The sequence below is a fragment of the Corapipo altera genome, unplaced genomic scaffold (assembly GCF_003945725.1).
Source record: "Corapipo altera isolate COAL_440 unplaced genomic scaffold, ASM394572v1 60, whole genome shotgun sequence".
In the NCBI taxonomy this organism is placed as follows: domain Eukaryota; kingdom Metazoa; phylum Chordata; class Aves; order Passeriformes; family Pipridae; genus Corapipo; species Corapipo altera.
In genome coordinates, this window is record NW_020884912.1 from 5,046,834 (window position 1) to 5,068,867 (window position 22,034).

Sequence of the window (22,034 nt, forward strand, 5' to 3'; positions counted from 1 at the left end):
GCCCAGGTCCTTTTCTGCAAAACTGCTTAGGAGGACACCACTGTCCCCACCCACACTGCTACAATCTTTATAGAGCTGTTAAGAAACTCAATGTTTGTGTAACTTCAATGCATATTGTGAGATATGAGAAAAATCAATAGCAAGGGGATGCATGGAGAAACCACATCAAGCTGCTGAACCAAAGACACACACAGTGGGATATACACTACTAGATCAATTACAAGATTTGCATGAAGCCACCACAGAGGCCCCAACAGAATTTTGTCACCCAGCAGAATGGAGATCTAGGCTGATACTTTCAGTTTATATGCAAATAAAAACTATATACGTATGTACACAGCAGAAATTACATGAAGTATACCCAAACCAAGAACTTTTTTTTAATTAACGTTTCAAGGAAAGAAACATCAAGTAGCAAGCCAACAATTCACCAAAATCCATTTTCTGTTCACAATTAGGTGCAAAAGCTTGCTTTCTAATAAGCACGACAGTTAAAATACAAGACAAGGTATGATGAAAGAGCATTTACCTTTTCTAGAACTGTTCTGATTTTTCTTAGTAGTGCTGCTGTCTGCCTTCTTGACATTCGCACTCTTCACAGCTTTCTTGGTTTTGGAAGTCACCTTTTTAGATTTTTCTCTTTTAGATGCTTTTCTAGGGGGCTGTGAAGAAAAAAAAACGAGAAAATTCAAGTGATGGTTTTTATCCATACCTCTTTTCCACAAAGGAAAATTGTCCACTCTGAGGGCAGTTTACTCCAGCCACTCCATGCCTAAGATTACTACAGAGCTGATGCAGAAAAGCAAATATACTGCCTACACTCTTCCACCTGTAGTATATTAAAAGCTGTCATAACCCTAAAAAATGCTGCAATCTTAAAGCTGTACACAGACATTTTCCATTTCACTGTGTCCTATATCTAAACTAATTTGACAGACCAGTGTTTTTGTCATAATTAAGCTTTTACTCGATGCATGTTGACTTCAGCTTCTAAAGACTTCAGTCCATTCAGCTATTGCCTCGCAGACATATCTAACCCCTACCTTCAGAAAGAAAGCAAAGTGGGTCATCACTTATATCAATGGGGTTTACTGTTAGGCCTTTTTGTTTGTCAGAGTTTTGTTTGGGATTTTTCTTTTCTTTAACTAACTGAATTCTTAAAGAATTTTCTAAAAGACAACTCCTGCCTCTGAAACAGACATTCCTCTCCTCACAGCAGAAACACTGTCTTCTGGAAGAGATGAAGAAATATGTCAACTTTTAGTATTTCAACCCTCTTTCCATTTTCCATTTATGGGTAAAGAAAAGGGCACACTAAGAATTAAATTTGTTTCATGGAGACACAGGGCATTTCCTTGAACTATCTTTTTACATTAAAACGAACACATATTAAAATACCCCTGGCAAAACAAACTGTTAAAGTTACATAAAGGGCCTTCCAACAAAAGATTTTTGTTATTATTTTCTATAGCTCAGACTATTTACTTAACAGCCCATCACACTTCATTGGAACAGACAGAATGTAACCCAAGTAAATAGTGGTCTTACATTACAGCCAAAGGTTCCATAGCTTACATAAAATTTTTCTTGGACACTAACAGTTGACTAATTGCTGCTTGTTGCAGGGGTCTGATGAAGGCTGGAAAGACAGTTTAATCTAAGTCAAAATGCAGGTTAAAATGGAGCCTGTAACTTCTTCTAATGTTTTTTTTTCCCAGGCTTCAGGCATTTGGACAGTAACTCAGCTGCAGACTTGTACTGGTCACACCACTGTGTCTGTGCTGTGAATAACTACTGAGCTGAAAGGGAATGCATGGGGTTCATCTAATTTCTGATTAGGAACAGAACACCTCTCCTACAAGGAGAGGTTGAGAGAATTGGGGTTGTTCAGACTGGAAGAGAGAAGGCTCCAGGGAGACCTTACAGCAGCCTTCAGGTACCTAAAGCAGATCTGTAAGAAAGACAGGGACAGACTTTCTTTAGAAAGGCCTTTTGCAGCAGGACAAGGGGTAACAGTTTTAAACAGAAGGAGGAACAATTTGGATTAGATATAAGGAAAAATTTTTTTATGATGAGTATGATGAAACACTGGAACAAGTTGCCCAGAGAGGTGGTGGATGCCCCATGCCTGGATATATTCCAGGCCAGGTTCCACGGGGCTCTGAGCAACCTGATTCAGTTGATGATGCCCCTGCTCATTGCAGAAGGACTGGACTAGATGACCTTTAAAGGTCCCTTCCAACCCAAACTGTTCCATGATTTGATGCTTCTCTCCTAGTATACAAAAAGCTTCAAAGAAAACAGAAAATACAGTGAGATGAGAACACTTCAGAGATTGCAGGGATGTTTCTAAGGCTGCTTACTATGTTGCTTACTTTATTTCTGTGATCTAAAACACAGAAGCTGAAAAGAGGTTAGGACATAAAATCCAGGAGAAATATGGAACCATGATCCAACCCAAATGCAGTCAGGTAGGTCAGGGACACCGACTGAATTCAAAATATCAAATCTGAATTCCTAGGTAGCAAGAAAAGGAAAGACAGCAGAAACCATAGATAGACAGGACCAGATGTGACAGACAGAGGGACAGACATTGGAAATCTTTATGAAATCACAGTAGAGTCATCACAAGATGATACAAGCAATGCAATCAATTACTGTAGAAATCCTGGCTGCCTCAGAACAGCACATAGTGAATGGTTTTATAAGGTGCATACACACCCCCAAGAATCAGAACCTTTTCCCTTTATCTAACTGATTCTCTAACTTCAACACACTAAGAAATTATGAAAACCTCTTATAAATTGCAGATGTGTTCTCTTTTCTTTCAAACCATTCATTCAGTTAAATATCACTTACTCCCCAACTCTGCATGTTCCAAGAATTGACAATTGATAACAACAACATAATGACAAATGTTTTGAGCCCTGTGTTGAAAACCAAACAAAACTCCTCGTTACCTCATCTTCACTTTCTTTTTCTTCTGAAGAGTCATCCTTTTCCTTCTTTTCATCTTCTTCACTACTGGATTCATCTGACAAGATCTCAGGGCACTTGGTGCGTTTTGCTTTTCTTGTTGATCCAGAGCTACTGCGCTCTTTTTTGCCACCTTTGCTTGGTGTTTTTTTTGACTTTGGCAATGGCTGAGAGACAAGAGATGAGTGTCATCCAAGTAGGAATTCAAAAGTGGATTTCAAAAATATAAATTCTTTCAACTCACATGAAAGAATGGCAAACAAATATAAAGGTCTCTTAACAAAACCCAGGACTATTTTATGTACTACACTTAAGCCATAACATTTTGCAGTAAGCAGACATTCACTATGGAGATGGAGTTGTGCAAAAAGAAATTTCAGTTCTAAGCTAAGTGTACCCCTTCCCTAAGCATACAGATCTTCAAAGGCTGGGGTTTAGGGAAGGGAAGCAAGAAAGAACAATCTAGAAGGAGCCTTTTACCTGACAACTCAGAAGACTTCAAGGCAGGAATTCTGTCATGTCTTAAGACAAACTGCATTTTGCTGTCACTCAGTACCTGTGTCCCTAAAGCAGCATGGAGACTCCTTATTCACATCACTTACCAGTGTTTGCTGGGAATAAATTTAATTTTCCAAGCAAAAAAGCAACTAAGTATTACTTTTAGATTAAAAACTGAAAGTCCAAGAAGATTAACAACAGAATTTAGTAGTCTTGGCAGCTGAATCTAGTGCGCTAGCAATATACTTGCTAAATCAAGTTCTCCTAGCCTTGCAAAAAATTCCATTTATGATGTCCAAATGTAGCATATGCAGGTAACATCTGTCAGTTTATTTTCCTGTCCTTTCATATCATGTCTATTCTACTCCATTCACCCACAGAGCAGAAGCTACTTAGGGTATTTAGGGCTGGATATCTTAATTAGCTTCATGTGTTGACCTCATACACTTCTGTGTGCTGTGTATAATGGGTACATCTGCATGTAAATATACAGTCCCCACCCCATTATGGATGCCTGCAGTAGCAGAGCTACTCTCTTTCAAGAAGACATTCCCACTTCAGTAACTCAGAGCAGTAATTGTATCACCACTAGTAACTGGCAAATAACAAGTAATAGAGACAGATACATCTTCCATCGGAACAGAGCTATAAAAGCAAGTGTAACAGCCTGCATCTCACCTTGCCTGAAGATTTTGGATGCATTAAGAAGTTTAATATTCTGGTTACCAGCTCACTATTAACTCCTGATCTTTCTAAGTCAAGAACTTCGCAGATACTTTTCAACATTGCATTTCTAAATCTGGGGGAAAAAAAAAAAAAAAGAAAAAATGATTCAGTATCACATCCTAAACAGTCAACATTTGACTGCTAGAAGCTGCTGTCTGGTTTGTGTCTGCAACCTGAAAATATATATACACAGTTAACTATACTTCCAGTCTTATTTATAGTTAAGCAAAGAATCAGCACCATGTTACATAAGGCCAAATAAAAAAAAATTCTCAAATCCATATGCCTGTAAAATAGGACATAAAACACAACGTTATAAAATCTTAGTGGAAAAAAAAAAAGCACCTTCTGTAGAATCTCTCCTAATCTACTATAATGGGAAAAAAATCAATTCTAGAAAATAAACCCAGTGTGTACAATACTGGAACTTTAAGGGGGCGGGGAGTCTCCCTTGATTTTCTCTGGTTCCTTACCCCCTTACAGAGGTATCTCTGATGAAGACAGAACATTAAGAGAAACTGATATCCACCCCTTTAACTCCAAAAGAATCTTTCTTAATCTTAATGCTTTGAAGGTGGATCTGCAGGTAATAGCAATTACAGTGAACTATTAAGATGCAGTTCAAGTGTGGAATAAACAAGCGCACACAAGTTTTGAGTCAGTAACTTCCACAGCAAGTAGTTTTGACTTACAAAATCCAAGAACTCTAACCCACACAGCAACCTCAACACTCATTCTTTGTAATTTATAACCTGAATGGTAAGATTCTGTAAAATAAATGTTGACCTTTGTTCATCTTGTTCAATGCTGTTAAAAGTACAATGACACGCAAGTGTACAGTGTGGGCAGAAATCAACCACACAGTCTGAACAAGTTAACAAACTAACCAGCAGATATGAACAGCAGCAGCATTTAGCAAAGTAATGCAAGCACACAGGGCTTGATATACCTTGATCTAAGAGTGACAATGCAACCAGGTTTCAGAATATTTGCTGAAGGGTAACAAAGCTAAACTAGCAGTTGTTTCATATGGAAAATACGGGGAAAAAAGTGCAAAATTATTTTGTGACCTTGCGTAGTTAAGGGGAATTATCCAATTATCCATCATCCAATTAAGCCAGTGGGAAACAGTCAGAAGTCCCATCAGGAGACAGAGTTTGTCTTTTAGATTCCTATGTATTTGACAAACCCTACTCTTGGAAAACTGCATATATAAGGAAGAAAAATTTGCAAATTCCAAATTCTGGAAGCCTTCCTACTATCAACAAACAGGTATTAAAAAAAAAAAAGGCATTTTAGAATCAAATGTACAAATTGTAGACCTGTAAATCTGTAAACATTGTAAATGTAAGTATTTGTAAATTTGTAACACTGTAGATGTTTTATTAGTTCTTTCATGTTTTACAACAAGGGCATTTTTAAATCCTTTCAATCCAGTCAAAACTAGCTTATAGTAGTTTCTCCTGTCAATGGAGAAGCAGATTACGAAGGGAGACAGTAAAACAGAAAAAAAAAAGTTTCTTAGACTAGTTGCTACAGCAATTCTAATATGTTTAATATATAATAAGCAGAAATGGCTTTGATTCTGAAAGAGGAAGGTTTTGATGCATAGAACGATGCAAGTTTGTACCATGAATAGAGTACAATGTATTCACAAGACTATGCTCGCCCTGCGGAAATAATGTTTTCCTCTCACTTGGCAGAAGAATGCTAGTTAGCATGCAATAGCTAAAGCCAGGAATGTGGGAATTGTGAATTAAATGTTCACTATTTAATACATTTCAAGCTGTCTTAAGAGACCAGTTTGTGTGATTAAAATGAACTCAGAAAAAAATCGTGGAGCCACTCAGCTTAAATTTAATCTTAAGTAAAATTCTGGAAAAAAAAAAAAAAGAGTGTATAGTATTAGTCAAGTTATGTTAAGTATCAAAAGAGATCCTTACTTTTTTAACATTTCTTCCTTCTTTTTGTACTGATCACTTCCTTTTTCAAATGGGAATCCACTGAACTGACCCACATTCTTCTTTAGGGATGCAACCTAGAACAGAACACACAGATTACTTTCCATTGCACAAAGTTAACAAACGTAATTAAATGAAATCCCTTAAACTTTTCATACATGAAAAATCTCTTCTAGCATTCAGCTTTCTGTTGACAAAAAATTACATTGTTACAACTTACATGGACTATGTCTTTAATTATCTCATGACAGACAAACTACAATGACTGACTTTGTGTGATCTTCGTACTTTTAATTACTTTTAATAACTCACTAGATAAAGTCACCTGCCATTTCAGGCTTGTTTAGAATGTACTGCACGATTATTTACAGGTTTGGAAAACTTCAATCATATGAAGCTCGTTGCACGCTTTTTATCACGTAATTTGTTATAAAACAGTGAATTTTATGTTTTTATTCTCTAATTTGCTTACTAGCTTTTCTGAAGTCTTGCACAGAACCATTTTTGAACCTTTTATTTAGTAGGACCAGTTTTTGTATTTACATATCACCCAATTTACAACTTCTATCATTATACCTGATGTCTGAACCAGACTGAACTTTAATTGCAACAGCCTTTATAATGGGAAAATTGCTCCTATCAAGATTCCAAACATATTTAAGTTCTGTGTTTTCACTTCATCTCCTTTTACCAATTAAAAGACACTAAAGAATAACCCCAAATCTTTCAATTTTCTGAGGTCTTTTTAACACTGCCAAGAATAATTTGAACTCACTTCCAATACTCCTACAAATTTTGTTCCTGCTGTTTCTCCATGAGTTTATAATTTTACCAAAGCTGAGCTCCTTTTCCATAGAGCTTTGCCCAGCACCTTGAGAAAACTTGCAGATTCGGTATGTTTGCAGTATTGGTATGTTGAATTAAAAACGTTAATTACAATCCAAAGCACATATAAGAATGTACATAGAAGACAAGATCTGACCTTTGCTATATTACACAGCACTCTGAGTTCCCAAATACATTCTGATTAAATATAGTTTTGAATGAAACCATACTGATATATTCTTCTTCTGAATACTTGAGGCAACAAGTCTTTGCCATTTCAACAAGCACTGCATTTGAAGCAGTGATCTGAGATATTACAGCTAGCATGCATCTGTACTAGTACTTTTCAGTTTCTGGGTTCTGGGCTAGCTGTTCAAGCCTCCAAAATACACAAAGATATTAAAAACAAATTCCAATAATTATAGTAAATATATACAAATATTGAAATTTAATCTGCCTTAATTTCATTGTATTCATTTTACCTCCATTAGCAATGAAAATGAGTCATATTTACTCTGAAATTTAAGGCACAACCAGCGATACATAAAGGGCTCCAAGAAAGATTTGCTATTATATTTTCTTTAAGTTTCATCCTTAAACACAAAAGGGGTCATATCCATTTTTAAGTAATGTTTTAATTCTCTTACATAAATGCAACAAAAATCACTATTAGGATTTTATATATAATGTAATTTTACATTCTACTGCTTTGTGCTAATAAAAGGAGAAAATGACTACATAAGCAGCAATGTGCTAAACTCACTAATGAAATAGAAGTACTAAGAAAGTACTAAGAAAAAGCTACATTGAGCAGAATAACTATGTGGAATATTTTGAGTGCCATCTGCATGTCAGCAGCTTTTAGCATGTGAACCACAAATTATTTCCGACTCGACCCTATAAGATAAACCATCCCCATTAAAAAAAGTAAAAAATTTTTTAAAAATCTGCATTTGAGCAGACTTACAATAGCACCTTGCCATAGGACCTTTACAGGAAGAGTAGTTTATAGGAGTTAAAAAAATTATGGGCTTACTTGGTCCTGCAATATTGATTTTTTAAGTTTGTAATAAATGACTGACGTGTAAATGTAAAAAACTACACTACAAACATTTTCATTATTCATGAGAATTAACAGATACACAAGATTGAAGTTCTTACAGTGCCTGGCCTGTTGTAGAGGAGTTTGTGCAGGTTCCTTAGTTCATCTGTCTTCTTTTTGCTCAGAAAGAACTGTATCCTTTCAATTTCACACAGTTTTTGTCCTTTTCCTGAAACAATTAAAATCAATTATGTTATGCATTACATTCATATCTACCTATGTGTTTATAACTTTAAATATCTGTTTTTTAAAGAAGCAAAGATGTTACTTCATAATAGAATGAGATATTATAATAAGTCAAACATTAAGCAGGCCTCTTCCTACCACTTAGTCACCCTGACAGGCTCTTTACCTTCCTTACTTGATAGTACCTAGATCAGGGTACAAGGATTTGGCATTTCTTTCTATTCTAGCTGCTCCTGCTTTTGTTGGTGGTGGTGAGGTACTGAAGTTACTTACCTATTCTAAGTAAGTTTAAATATCATGTAACTTTCACAGTTTAAATTGATGCTACAAAATAAAAGAGGCTTTTCATATAATTATAGTAGCCTCATTATTTTAAAATGGATCATGACTCTTAAGGTAGGTCTCATCTACGACAGATTAATAACTTGATCTTTTTAGAGGTTTCATTATCATTCCCAACACCCACCATTCTCATGTGAGAGGTCAAGCTTACCTGGTGTAATTGTAAAAGGTTCCTTCTGCAATGAGGACACTTGCATGGTCAGCCGGTCAACCTTCTTCTTCTCCCTTTTTCCTTCAACGATGAGACTCTTCTCTGCAAAAGACAGCTTCCTTAAAACAGTGTTTTTCATTGCATGAGCAGATTTGACTGTAGAGACAGGCAACACGACACTGAAACTTTGAAATGACAAACCAAAAATGGATGAGGATATAAGCAAGTACTACGAAGCTTTCAGACCTTGGCTAATAAATCAATGTGATTCCATGGAGCCACATGTACATAACTAGAAGTCTCTAGTTCTTAACCACAATCCTGTATCCAATGTAAGGTATGTGCAAGACAAGACTAGCTATTTCCTAAAAGGAAATTCAGCCCATTGGAAGTGGGGGTGACTTTCCCTCACATCCACCCAAATGGAGGATACAGCATTTTCAGAAACCCATCCTTCTCTCCCTTCATGGCCTTTTTGAGGTACAGAAGCGACACTGTTTGCATAGTCTCCTTCTTGGACAGTGCACAGCTTCACACATAGCACTCCTGAGAAGAATACTACCACCAGATGGGCAAAAGGAGAGTCCAGGATGCCTGCAGACAAATTCTTTTCCCACTACTGGTATGGAGGAACCACAAGTGCAAGCACAAGTGCAGAGGGACTGTTCGTGTCTATGCTGTGAAGCACTTCAGGGCACAATATGAGTGTCACAAATACTACAAGAATATTATTCCCAGTAATTCTGGTACTGCTTACTAATGAATATGTTTAGTATACATTGCACATCATTACTTCAATGATACCACCTTAGGAGAAACACCTAAAGTTTCGCCTAAACATTTCATCCTAAAATACTTCACCTCAAATCAAACTATCCTTAGCAGTAAACAGATGGGCTGCCCTGGCTTTAACATCTGAAAGCAGCTTCAAACCTGTATGAACACAATCAAAACTGGTATGTGTCTGCCAAAAACAAAGCAAAACATACTTGTGTGTATAAAAGAAAAATTGTTACTAAAAATCTAATTCTGATTACTCTATTATTTTCCAATCTTTCCACTACCTTTCCTAGAGACAAACTTCTTCTCTTTCAAGAATCCAAGCCCATCAGTGACTTGGTTTTCACTGTGCCATACTGCAGCTCTATTTCCATGAATGCTTTCATTTGCAAAACAGATGCCTGGAGACTTCACAATGGAAATTAACATTTTTGCACAGTAGTTCCTTCATCATGTTTTGTACTCCTTGACTACCCTCTTCAATTACATACCACAACACAATACCTGCTTTGCTCATCTTATCATATTGCCACAATTTTTACTGATAAAATTGGCCTAATGAAATTTCTGCCTCTCCAATATAATGACATTTGGGTACCCAGAAAATTAATAACTGTAGTTAAGCAAAGACATCTGTGTTGTTTCCAAAAGTACTGCACATTCACAAGCTTCTCTTTTGCAAACATGGATCACTTCAGAGTGTTACTGGCAAAAAAATAATTTGATAAAGGATACTACCTCCTATAATGATTGAAAAATTTATAGAACAACAAAACAACCCTAGTGTAGAAACCCAGGATGCTGGCAATTCCTTCAATCTTTCTTGAAATAAATCAGCATCACTGTTTCTAGTGTTTCCTGCTACAGTCTACTGGGAAGCTATTACGACCCATGAGACAGGTGTACCATGGAATCTCCTCAGTAATTGTACAATTAGCCAAGATCACAGGAGACTGTATTCAGCAGCTTGGCATTTAATAAAGGAGAACTTATTCAATGGAAAAACAAGCACCTTTCTCTTCTTCCTCCTCCTCTTCTTCCTCTTCTTCATCTTCATCACTTTCCTCAGCTTTGTTTTCAGTTTCAGGTCGTTTCTCATCCGTTTTTTCCGGTGACATTGTATCTTCTTTTGAGGAATCAACAGAAGACATGGTGTATGGTTCTGCAAAAAGCAGTCAGGAAAACCATCATCAATATAGCAATATACAATACAGGAATCTTGCTTTTTAAAATAATCTCCTTGTGCAGTAGAAACAAATTTTTCAGGAGAAGTTGCCGTCTATTCTGCAACTAGTCCAGTTAAGAACACTCTAAAAGGTTATAATTCTTTTTCACACACAAGCTGTTTGTGAAGCACTCGGAAACACCCACTCAAAGCAGCTGATACTGTTATCTATTAAAAACTGCAGTGTTTTGAGATATCACTATTTTAGTGCACCCTGCACTTATTCCTCATTAACTGTGCATGCAAGTTTCCTAGTAACTTAAACAGGTTACATATTTAGATGCAAAATGGGAACAGAAAAATGATAAAAAAAAGAAAGTTGCAAGCAATACAGAAAAGAATTAACACTTCATTCATAATTCAGACAGCTGCTGCATCTTAGGGCATGAAAATGTTTTTTGGTTTTAATTTGCAGATCTATAACAGAAAATAATAAATGCTTCATACTTAACATACTTAAGTCTTTTCTTAGCATTTTAAGTGACTTAAATGTTAACTTTAAAATATCTTAATTTTGCATGTACCATTGCCTTGCTAAGAGAAAATGTCTATCCAGTAAAGGAAGATAATCATATGATTCATTTTAGAAAAACTCCAGCTTTCAAAAATTTTCACTGTTTAGGTCTGGAACAAAATACACAAATAATGCTGTAAGCACTTGTGGAAAAGTATCACACGATTAAGCATTTTCTTCTTCTGATATTAAAGCCAATATTATCTGCAAGAGGTCAGGTTCAATAAATAACATTTAAATCAACTGCTTATATGCAGTACTAGCAGGTGGCAGAGAGCAGCAGTGCTCCAAGTGACAGAAAGTGCAAGTTAATATTTATTACCAATAGTAAGGGGGAAAGTAGTTTCCTGCTCTTTGCTAAATCACTGGGGGAAAAAAACCCCATTCAAGGTATTACTACCAATATTTCATTTGACACATAGAAGTAATTTTCACGGCATTACTGTCTGAATTTTACTTGAAAGCACGAGTGTAAAAGCATGGGAAGCACTACAAGCCGTTTTTCCCCTCCCCTTTCAACGGGAGCAGCGGGGGAATAGGGAAGTTAAGAGACTTTTCAGCTTTTTATCACCTGGGTTCATAAGGATGGCTCGCTCAGAGAAAAAGGGCTCTGGGATCCACCTTTAAGAAGACTCAACTCGGGAATACTTTTGGCCGGGAGAGGGTCCCTCACCCTCGCCTGGGACTTTTCAGACGGGGACTCGCCACCTGTACCCCCTTTCCCGACCTGCAATCCGGAGGCCAGGGAGAAGCGCAGGCTGTGGGCAGCGCCCGGCGGCCAAGGCTCCATCGCCTCCCCGATGGGGACCGCTCCGCCCGCTCCCGCCGCAGGACAGCGCAGCGCCCAGGAGACACCCCGGGCGGGGGCCGGGCCGGGAGGTGGCCGCGGCGACCAGCGCCCCGCACACACGGCGTGTCCCCAGGGCGAGACGGGAGCCCGGCGGCGCGGCGGCCGCGTTCCACCGCCCCTCGTCACAACCCGACCCCGCCCGGCCCGGGCGCGGCGAGGCGGGACCGCTCTCGGGCGCCGTTACGGCCATGGCGGCGGGACCCACCTCGGATCGAGCCGCGGCTCCCGGCTCCTTCCTCGGGCGCGGATGCGGCGGCGGTGGCAGCAGGAGGCGGCAGCTCCCGGCGGACGGGGCGGGTCCGGGCGCAGCGACACACACACGCACCCCCGCCGCGGCGCAGCCCCGCGGCCGCCGGGCGCTCTCTCCCTCTCCTTCCCTCGCTCCCTCCCTCCCGGAATCAACAAGGTTTTCAAAATGGCGGGTTCTCGGGCGGCGCGGAGGAAGCGGGAAGGCGGCGGCCAATCAGCGCGCGCGGCCCGGCCGGCGCGGGCAGGGCCGGGGAGGGCTCGGGAGGGCGCGCGTGACGGCGCGCCCGCCCGCGCTGACGTCAGGTCGCGTGCGGCGCCCGACCCGCCCCCCCCCCCCCCCCCCCGCTGAGGGAAGCGGGGGAATAGGGGAACGTTGTGTTTTGCATTTTAAAACGACCACCGTCTGTCATTACACCGGCTTTAAAAAAGGCTTTGAAGTAAGGAATCTGCACCTCTCTTGCCTAAATTAGGCTGTGATTAATATGCACTCCCCAGACTTTCTTTCTGTACGGAGGATAGCATTTCCTAACACCTCTGGAACAGGTTGCCCGGAGAAACTGTGGATACCCCATCCCTGCAAGTGCTCCAGGCCAGTTTGGATAGGGCTCTGGGCAACCTGATCTAGTGGAAGGTGTCCCTGCCCGCGGCAGGAGCGTTGGAACTAGGTGATGTTTAAGGTCCCTTCCAACCCAAACCATTACGTGATTTTAAGTGTTTCGTACTATTTGCGTCAGATATATTTCCTAGTTTTACCACCCGTTCTACATTACTGCGCTTTACGCACGCCGAGGTTTAACAATTCATAGGAGTGTGACATTCTTGCCGCTCGCTCCCTTTTCCCTCCGCCGCGGCTCCGCCCCGCGGGGGCTGGTGCAGAGCTCCCGTTCCTCACCGTGAGGGGATCCCGAGCTTGGGATCCCGAGCGCATCCCTGCCGTCCTGCCCGGGCGGGATGAAGGGAGGGCTGAGCAGTCCCGCCGGGATTTAACGGCCGGGGCGGGCTCAGGGGTTGCGGCCAACGGCGGGAAACGGCCTCCGGAACAGGGGCTGAGGGGCGAGCTCTGCTCCTTATTCCTGCAAAATGTAGGAGCCGCGGGTGGCCCCGAGAGAGCCGAGGTCCAGTTCCGCTCCTACTGTACCCTGAGTTTAAGACTTAAGACTTAATCTTCGAACCTGAGAGGAGGCCAGGCTGGGCTCACATGCCTGCAGCAGGAGTCAGGAGTACTCGGACAATACGTCAGAGGAAAGCAGCCCAAAGTAGGCAGTGCTGATAATTTGTCCCAAAGCTGTGTTGTACTGTCAGCAGGTTCTTGGCTGGCGTGAAGAACTCTAGGTATGTGGCTCTTACTTTGGCAGGGATCAGGTAAAGGGGTAGTAAAAGAGAGGAAGTGGAAAGAGTGTCACACTCCTGGGAATTTTTAATCTTAGAAGAGTGTAGAGTGTAGTCCTGTAGAACTGGTAGTAAAACTAGAAAATATGTGTGACACAAATACTACAAAATACTTAGAATCATGGAATCATAGAATGACTTGGGACGCAAGGGGCCATAAAGGTCATCTAGTTCCAACACCCCCACCTGTAAGCAGGGCCACCTTCCACTAGACCAAGTTGCTCAAAGCCCCATCCAACCTGGCCTTGAACACTTCCCAGGATCCACGACTTCTCTGGGCAACCAGTTCCAGAGATATTAGGAAATACTACAATTCATATACTGTGTAAAAAAGAAATGTCTGGGGAGCATATATTAATCACCACCCAATTTAGGCAAGAGAGATGCAGATTCCTTATTTTAAAGCTATTTTAAGGCTGGTGCAATCACAGATGGTGGTCGTTTTAAAAGGGAAAATGTAAATTGTTTGCCAACAATACGTAATTAAAGAAGCTTCTTGTTAACACACAATAAGGAGACAAAAATATCATTGAGCCATGGGCTACACAAATGGCAGAACACAGATGTTTAAATACAACACACTATTTCCCATAAGATGAATACGTTTGAATTAGTTCAGAATCATGACAGAAGACATCCAAAGGCTGTGCTTCAGGTTGTGATGATAAATTAGACTGTCATTTTGTAAAGAGGGATGTATTTACCTAATGGAGATGCTTTACCTAGTTGTATTACCTATGTTAATATTCTACACATTAGACTTGTATCTGCATCTTGAGGAGAAATAGAAGATAATGGTTTTGTTGATCCTTTCAATGAAGGCATATCACATTAGTAGCAGACAGACCCTCAAACATAGACTGAATCCATTATTTTAGAAACTGGTATATTCCATAGAAGTAAATTTCATTTTGTCACGGGTTTCTTCTGGCAGAACTTCAACAGCTGTGGTAACTAACTTCTGAGTTTGGTTTTTGAAACCTTCTCTGCATTTCATAGTATCTTCATGATTTACAAGTTTATGGAGTAGTTTCAGTATGCTGTCAACAGTTTGATAATTGGTTGTTGCATCTCCCAGACAAGACTGAGACAATATGGATTAAAAAGACTTTCAAAAAAAAAATCAGCAAAGCTAGAATTTGAAAGAAGGAGGGGACCAGTTTGAAAAAAAAAAAAAATCACATATGTTTCAAAGGGAAATCACTAAATTCAAGGAAACAAATTCAAACTGGTTTATCTTCTCACTGAGTATGAGTAAGAACGCTCATTCTCAATATACTGCTTTGGGGTGCTTCATTGTATCAATACCTATATTTCTACCTTTTCTTCTCCCGGTCAGATGAAGTTAACTTAATGATACAATCTCACCTGGGAGGTGAAAGACCTGGATGAGACAATTATATTGGTATAAAATGTTAACATTATCTAAAGTGCTTAGACAGCATAGTGAGGGGTTCTAAATGCAACTTAAAAACCTTGGTCCTGGAAGAAGAACAAATTGCAAAGCGGTAAGTCATTCTAAGAGGTTCTTAAATGTTCGTGCAAGAGCTGCTTCCTACAGCCTGCTCTTCTTATTCCATCACAGAGAGGCTGCTCTTCGACTGCCAGAATCCTAACATTAAGGACACTCATAGTTTTGGCAGCTAGCTCCATCTGGAAACACCAGTGCCATAAAACATAGTTATCCTGGAGGAACTTAGGGCTAACTTTTAGATATCAAAGGGTATGTTTCTTAGACATCATAGAATTAAATGTTGAAAACTGTTTGAAGGTGCTGTAAAAAGAAGCAGCTGGCATGTTTGAAGATACATTACAAGCTTGTATTGTATCCTGGAGTGCACCAGGCAGTGCAGTTTTAAATGCGGTTACCAGCCACTATTAACTAATATAAACAGCTCTTTTCAGTTAGTTCAGAGCAGCTTGTATTAGCAAGCAATGTTTATTGGCTCTTGGTGTAGAGCTTACTATGGTCTATGAGAAGGTTTTGGAAACAGATGTGTAGGCTTTCCAGAGTATACAAAGTACCCCAGGTTTGCATTTGTTTCCACAGTGACTGGTTACTGCAGTGTCCCGCCATCAATGCAGAAAACAGCAGATCTGCTGTGGGCAAAACTACGGAAAAGGTCATCTGTGGGTTGCAGAGAAAGTGCCCCTCATGAAAGTAGATACTAAGTACCTCTCATTAGGAATTTCATCCATAGAGTAAAATACCAGAACAACACATGATGGGATGCTACTTCTAAGGAATGTAGGTAGTGTTGTTTTGTGTTCTTGTATGAGTCTTATAAATATGTACGTATACACTCCAGTTTCTCTGTAACAGTCATGTGACAACATGTTTCCTAGAAATGTCAAACTGCCTAGTCTATGAAATACTGAGAAAAGTCCTGTGTAAATGCCATGTACATCTTTATTAACACTAGAAGCAGAATGTGGCTTTTGAATCTAAGGGTTATTTAATTGCTACTGAAAACAGGAATCTAAATATGAACTGGTAAACGAGCTAATTAATACAATTTACAAGACAAGAGAAACTTGAAAACTGAGTAGTATGCAGTTAAGTTATGGTGTGATGAATAACATAAGCTGAGTATCTCCAAGTGTTCCAATGCATCTTTGTGCAAGATATTTTACATCTGTTGACTGATAAGAGCAACTGATTAGTGTAATGTTTCCTAAGAGGGTCCTACTCACTTCTGAAATCCTACATTCATTCCCCTTTTCATATCCCGTCTAAGTGTTTCAGCATTAGCAGGCTGTTGCATCATCCACACTTGTCATCTCTGTCTTATCCCTAAGAAGCTTAAAAAGTTATCCCTATAAATACAAATACTCTCAAACATGAAATGTGTAATTGATATGAATCAATCTAAACAGTTTCACTACATTTTGGAAATCCCTATATGTGCCATGATTCAGTATAAGTATATGCAAAATTCAACAAAATTGTAAAACAATAAACAAATCAGAGATAGATAACAAATCAAAACAGTATATAAAGTTACATTTTCCATCTGTGTGTGAATGACAACACTGTTCTGTTGTCAGAGTGAGCTCCATCTCGGGATTTCTGTCAACCTTCTACTTACCATGAAGTCAAATCTTACTATGCATAGTTTGAGAGTTACAGCTTTGTTTGATTGGTAACACCTACAACTGTATGTTCAGTCAAAGCACTCATGTCTGTTACACATGTTATGAAATGCTTAGATCTAGTGCTAGCTAGATCCAGTATTTAGATCTCCAGGAAGAGCCTGGGAACTCTGCCCAGATGACTGTAGCTCCTGTAAAACGCTCCTGCATCCCTCTGCTGACACGGAGGAGCGGGATGGTAAAAGGGCTCTCTCCCCTCAGGGTTTCACATGCTTGTCTCTACGGAGAACTGTTCGCAGGATTGTTTCTGTAGCGAAGTACGGCAAGGACAGAATCTAACCTGTGGTGAATGTTCACTCCTGGCCTCCCGCTACCCTGGGAGAGCTTTGCAATGAATAGTGCGTGTATGTGCCTGTGAGCTATGCAAACGTTATGTAACTCACACTTTAGAAAAAGGAACACTGTCAATTCATTTACGCCTTAAAGGTTCGAGTCTGTGAGTTTCTGCTTGACAGGTCTATAGGTTTTGGAACAGTCTGTCATTTACAATCACACATTTTTAAACCCATTGTAAATGGAAAACATTGCCGGGGTATCGCTACCTTCTACTAGGGAGAGTTTGTACTTAGAACATCATCAAGCTGGGCTACAAAGCTTGATGAATTCCACACGCCTGTGAATTCCACACGCGTTGCGTGTAGGTAGCAACAAACCTCTGTTTCAAAAGCCCCACCGAAGAACCGAAGACTAGGAAAAGGAGAACACTGTCGCTTTCTAATAATTTAAGATGATCTTGGTGTAAGTTGTCGTCTTGGCATGATATAATTCGACATTTTCCAGAACACGAGAGGCTTTTTTTTTTTTTTTTTTTTTTTTTTTTTTTTTTTTTTTTAAACCGAGAGAGATCCTCCCCCCGCAGCCGCCCGGTAGCCGTGGGACCCACCCGGCACGGAGCCCTTCCGCCGCCGCTCTCGGGACGTGGAAGATGAATTTGCCCTTTGTGGGAGGCGGCGGCGGCAGCGCCGCCTGCAGCTGGACGCCAGGGACCGCCGGCGGCGGCGGCCTCGGCGCACGGAACAGCCCCGGTCCCTCCGCTCCCCCCGCAGGGGGTGCCGGCGGCCCTCGCGGCCGGAGGCAGATGCGCGACGGGGAGGGAGAAGAGCAGCGAGGGAAGGAGGACGCGGACGTGTGGACGGGAGGCTCGGAGCAGCTCCCCGGCAGCCTTCCCGCGGGATACCGCCCCCGCAGTCCCGCTCGACCCGCAACCGGGAGGGCATCGCCGCCAGGCAAAGGTAAGGAGCGGCGTTCGGCGGCGGCTGCCCCGCACTCCCCGTCCCGAGAGGCCGCTCGCGTTTCCCCGGGGGCCCGAGTCGACACCGACGGGCACCTGCCAGAGCGAGGAAGGGAGCTGAGCCCACTTCCCTCCTCCTCCTCCCGAAGTAGGGCGGGCGAGCTTCTTCACCCCCGCCTTCCAGGTGAACAGCAAGTGGTTGCTGGCTCCGGGCGTGTGTTCATTGCATTATCTTCTGCAAAAACTTTTTGAGTTTAACGGAACTTAGCTTTGGGATTTGCCTGTGAGTCCTCTTGAATGGGAGCTTCTGAATAGGGTTTTGGTCCAGGGCTAGCATAACGTGGTAAAGGCATTTGGTGCTGGTTTCATTTTTCATATTCTGCAGCCTACTTAAGGTTGCTTTTTTTTTTTTCTAGATAACATTCATTCAAGCATATACTCTCTGTAATTTTGACAGGTGTTTTAAGTTATTGTCCACATCCTTTTTCTTTAGGTGTGCTTTGCCACATGTGAGGTGCAAGCGCAACTCTACAAAAGCAAAAGCATCCTTGAAGAGACTACTACTATGACTAATCTTACCACTTTTCAGATTCAAGTCCTTAGTATTTACTATTAAATACACAAACTATATGCAGAAAGAAATATTAAAGTATCCAAGTGTTCACAGTCCTTACTTGAAACAATTACTTCTATTATATGGAAAAAGAAATCCCAGCTGAAGTTGTTTAAAGGTTTATACATCTGGCTGTAATATTCAGTCTGCTTTAAAATTCCAGGGTCTGCCATGTGAATTCACATGAATCACATCTTATTTTTAAATGAATGCAATTTTACATGGAAAATATTCATGGCTTATTAAAGCAATATCCATGGTCTGGCTTAGACTAACAAAATCCAGAAAGTTCAGTATGGAAGCAAACCACCTATCCTCATTTCACCTCTGTATCCTGGGTCTCTAGGCATTTCTTCTCACAAATTATGTAGTTATTCATTGTTTGACCCTTTCAGGGCTTTAGGTTTAGTGAAGTGAGTAAATACCAGGTGAGCAAATTCTGTTCCCAGTTACTTCAAACTTTACACCATGGTAACTTTATTTGTTTCAGAGCTCTTACTCTAGATTTACCTGACTATAATTGGATCCTGAATTTTTTTGATAGCTTCTGTTGTACTTTTTGACTTTTGTCAGCTCGAGTCAAACTCTTAATACAGGATTTGTATGCAAGTTGGATAATGCACAGTTTAATTGATTCATCACTTTAATAGGACTTGCAGAATTGGAAGTATAGTTGTAACACATGTTTTTAGTAGAGACAAGAAACCACAGTGTTGTTTTGTGTGGCTAAAGGCTGCAAGCTTTCAGTTCTGATGACTTTTTTAGAGGAAATTCTGATATGACAGAACTAACAGCTTTAGGGAAGCTATTTTATGTGTACACACATAAATAGACATGCAAAGTCGAGATGAGAAAGATTTTTAAAGTAAAAAAAAAAGTCTTAAAAGAATTCCAGCAATGACATTTTGAAATAGACACAATTTAAATATAGGAAATTTATATTTTTCTCTCTGATGCCTAGACTTCAGAGGCTTCACAGATTTCTGCGTATAGCTTCCTCTTCATGTAAGGTGGGCCCCACCATGGTTTAGGACACCATGGAAAGTTTCAGGAAGCCTGTAGAGAGCTGCAGGGTTTTAACACAGGACAGAAGATTTACTGTTTTGTAAGTCAGGTCTTGGTTTGTTCCCATCCTGTGTTAATGCATCTTTAGGGGGCATTTAGGTAAAGTTTGTTTGCAGTGTAAGAACCTAGAAAGGTATATTTCAAATTATTATAGTGTGCAAAGGGAAAATGCCCCATCTTTTTTATTATACATAAATTTGTTATGTAAGTATGATCGAGTGGAAATGGATTGGCAAAACTTACTTAAATATAGTCACTACTTTTAAGTAGAAGCATATTTGATAATGCTTATTTGAAATATCACTTATGATAGCAGTATCATTATTTTGGAGAAACCATGGTTTAACACCTAATTTTGAATGTGGGACTCAAAAAACCATTTGTCAGATGAAGGGCAAAATTAACATAAACATTCTGAAGCTTTTGCTGAACTGCAGCCTAATCTAAACATTATGCAAAGGTTAGAAGTTCGTAATTGTAGATTCTGTCACTACCTTGCTCCACCATGTCACTTTTTCATTTATCATTTTTCCAAGTAAGTTTTCATTGATGCCTCTCATTTAAAGTTTGGTGCATGATAGATTTGCACTGACATGCAGACATTACATAATTCCAAGAAGAATTCATATGCAATAACATTTAAGAAAAAGCATAAAAGGGAGACTGCATTTAGGCTGAGAGGACTGGATCACTCACCACCTTTTCCAGTGGATATAGCTGGCTGATGAAGCCCATAATTCATAAATGTGCCATTGTATATAGCACATTCAAATGATGTGGCAAGGTCTGAAAGCTGTGAAACTAATACTTCCTGACTGTGGACACAGTGATAAAAATCTCTTCCTTTCCAGAGGTTAAAATAAAGACCACACCCTGATAATTACCAGACAAAGCAATCTAGATTGCATGAATAGGTAAGAGAAAATTCGCCATGATAAAACATCAGGAGGACAATTTTTCTCATAACAAGCAGAAGTGAAATTCAAGGGCATTCATTACTTTGATATGGTATAAAGGAACCAAGATGTTGACACTGGAGTGATTAAAGATGCTACCATGCAAAAGGAAAGGTGGCTGATACTTACCAGGAAGGCTTCAGCCAATTCTGCAGAGTTTGAGTTGTCCCTAATTTTACTCCTAGGACTTCAACCACTCTTTGTGGAGGAAGACACTGATTTAAACTCACTGATCTTGAACAGCTGCTCAAGTTATTTTTAGTTTTCTGTACAGAAGAGAAGCTTATAGTTGTAAATTTTATTGCTCCTTTAAACAACCTTTTTCATATTTAAGTCTTTTTCTCATGGCCCTAACAGAGATGCATCCTGAAGTCTTCCTGGTGCAAAGTAGCATGTTTACACATGTTGATGGATTTTAGAAAACCTTTGCTCAAGATTTAGGTGTGTTTTACCAAATATTGCTTGAATTTTTATCTTTAATAAAGCCAAAAGGCTTTTTCAGTATGGAACCAGAAGATGAGTTTCCAGTCCTGTGTGAGTGAATCTGAGGGTCACCTCCTGTGTCTTCAAAGACAATTTAGTGAAAGTTGCTGTACCTGGGTTTTGTAGGCGTAATATGGAGAAAATAATTCTAGGGATATTCTGAAGCTTGCCCAAAAAATGAAACACTGTGTGATGCCTAGTGAATGTAAGTTCTCAAAATGGTTAGTGAAATTGTATATTGTATTTTAAGTCATGCCTAGAAGGTTGGGCTAAGCCTTCCTGATTAAAATACCCAAACACAAGAGTATCCACTTACACCAAAATCAGCACTTTAGTTATCCTCTTTGTTCTGCAGACAGTATCAAGATGCTATTTTACTTGATGTAACTATAAAAATTAGGTTGTTCTATAAAATACTTTGGTTACAGCAATTCAAAATTGTCACAAGTCAAAATTGTTACAAGGATGTCACAGAATTTGGGTATTGAATTGCCTAAGTTCGAGTGATGCCATTTCTGGTATGTGGACATTACAAATAGACTTTCCAGGAATAACATCACATCATGACCTACATGTATCTGTGTGTGTTCACTAAGCTTTTCCAGAAAATTCACAGGCTAGCTAGTTAATATTCTTAAACTACCTCGAATTTGCCAGTTCATGTCTCTAAGTGAAAGCACCTCCAAGACGCTAAATTTGGGCTAGCTGTTCAAGTAAAGTTGGTTGTTCTTTTTCTCTCTTTTTCTCTTTTTCTCTTTT

The 22,034-nt window shown here is 40.0% G+C and overlaps 2 protein-coding genes across 4 annotated transcripts in view; one reads left to right on the forward strand and one right to left on the reverse strand.

Annotated features, from left to right (window-relative positions):
- DEK (DEK proto-oncogene) overlaps nt 1-12,468 on the reverse strand; it is a 13,272-nt gene extending 804 nt beyond the window's left edge. Inside the window, exons 1-8 of the mRNA XM_027654091.1 lie at nt 12,342-12,468; nt 10,560-10,709; nt 8,768-8,869; nt 8,148-8,257; nt 6,144-6,238; nt 4,153-4,273; nt 2,961-3,143; nt 530-662 (exon numbers count right to left, since the gene is read on the reverse strand). Coding sequence (XP_027509892.1) covers nt 530-662; nt 2,961-3,143; nt 4,153-4,273; nt 6,144-6,238; nt 8,148-8,257; nt 8,768-8,869; nt 10,560-10,698 — 883 coding nt within the window. The 5' untranslated portion in view covers nt 10,699-10,709; nt 12,342-12,468. The remainder of the gene's footprint in view (nt 1-529; nt 663-2,960; nt 3,144-4,152; nt 4,274-6,143; nt 6,239-8,147; nt 8,258-8,767; nt 8,870-10,559; nt 10,710-12,341) is intronic.
- A 728-nt stretch (nt 12,469-13,196) lies between these two features.
- Nucleotides 13,197-22,034, forward strand: part of RNF144B (ring finger protein 144B) — an 82,975-nt gene continuing 74,137 nt past the window's right edge. Inside the window, exon 1 of one of the 3 annotated variants that reach the window (XM_027654026.1) lies at nt 13,197-13,717. The gene's annotated coding sequence lies outside the window, so the exon portion shown is untranslated. Of the gene's footprint in view, nt 13,718-17,988; nt 18,160-22,034 lie in introns of those variants that run through there. The other 2 variants (XM_027654024.1, XM_027654027.1) reach the window with 2 other exon arrangements.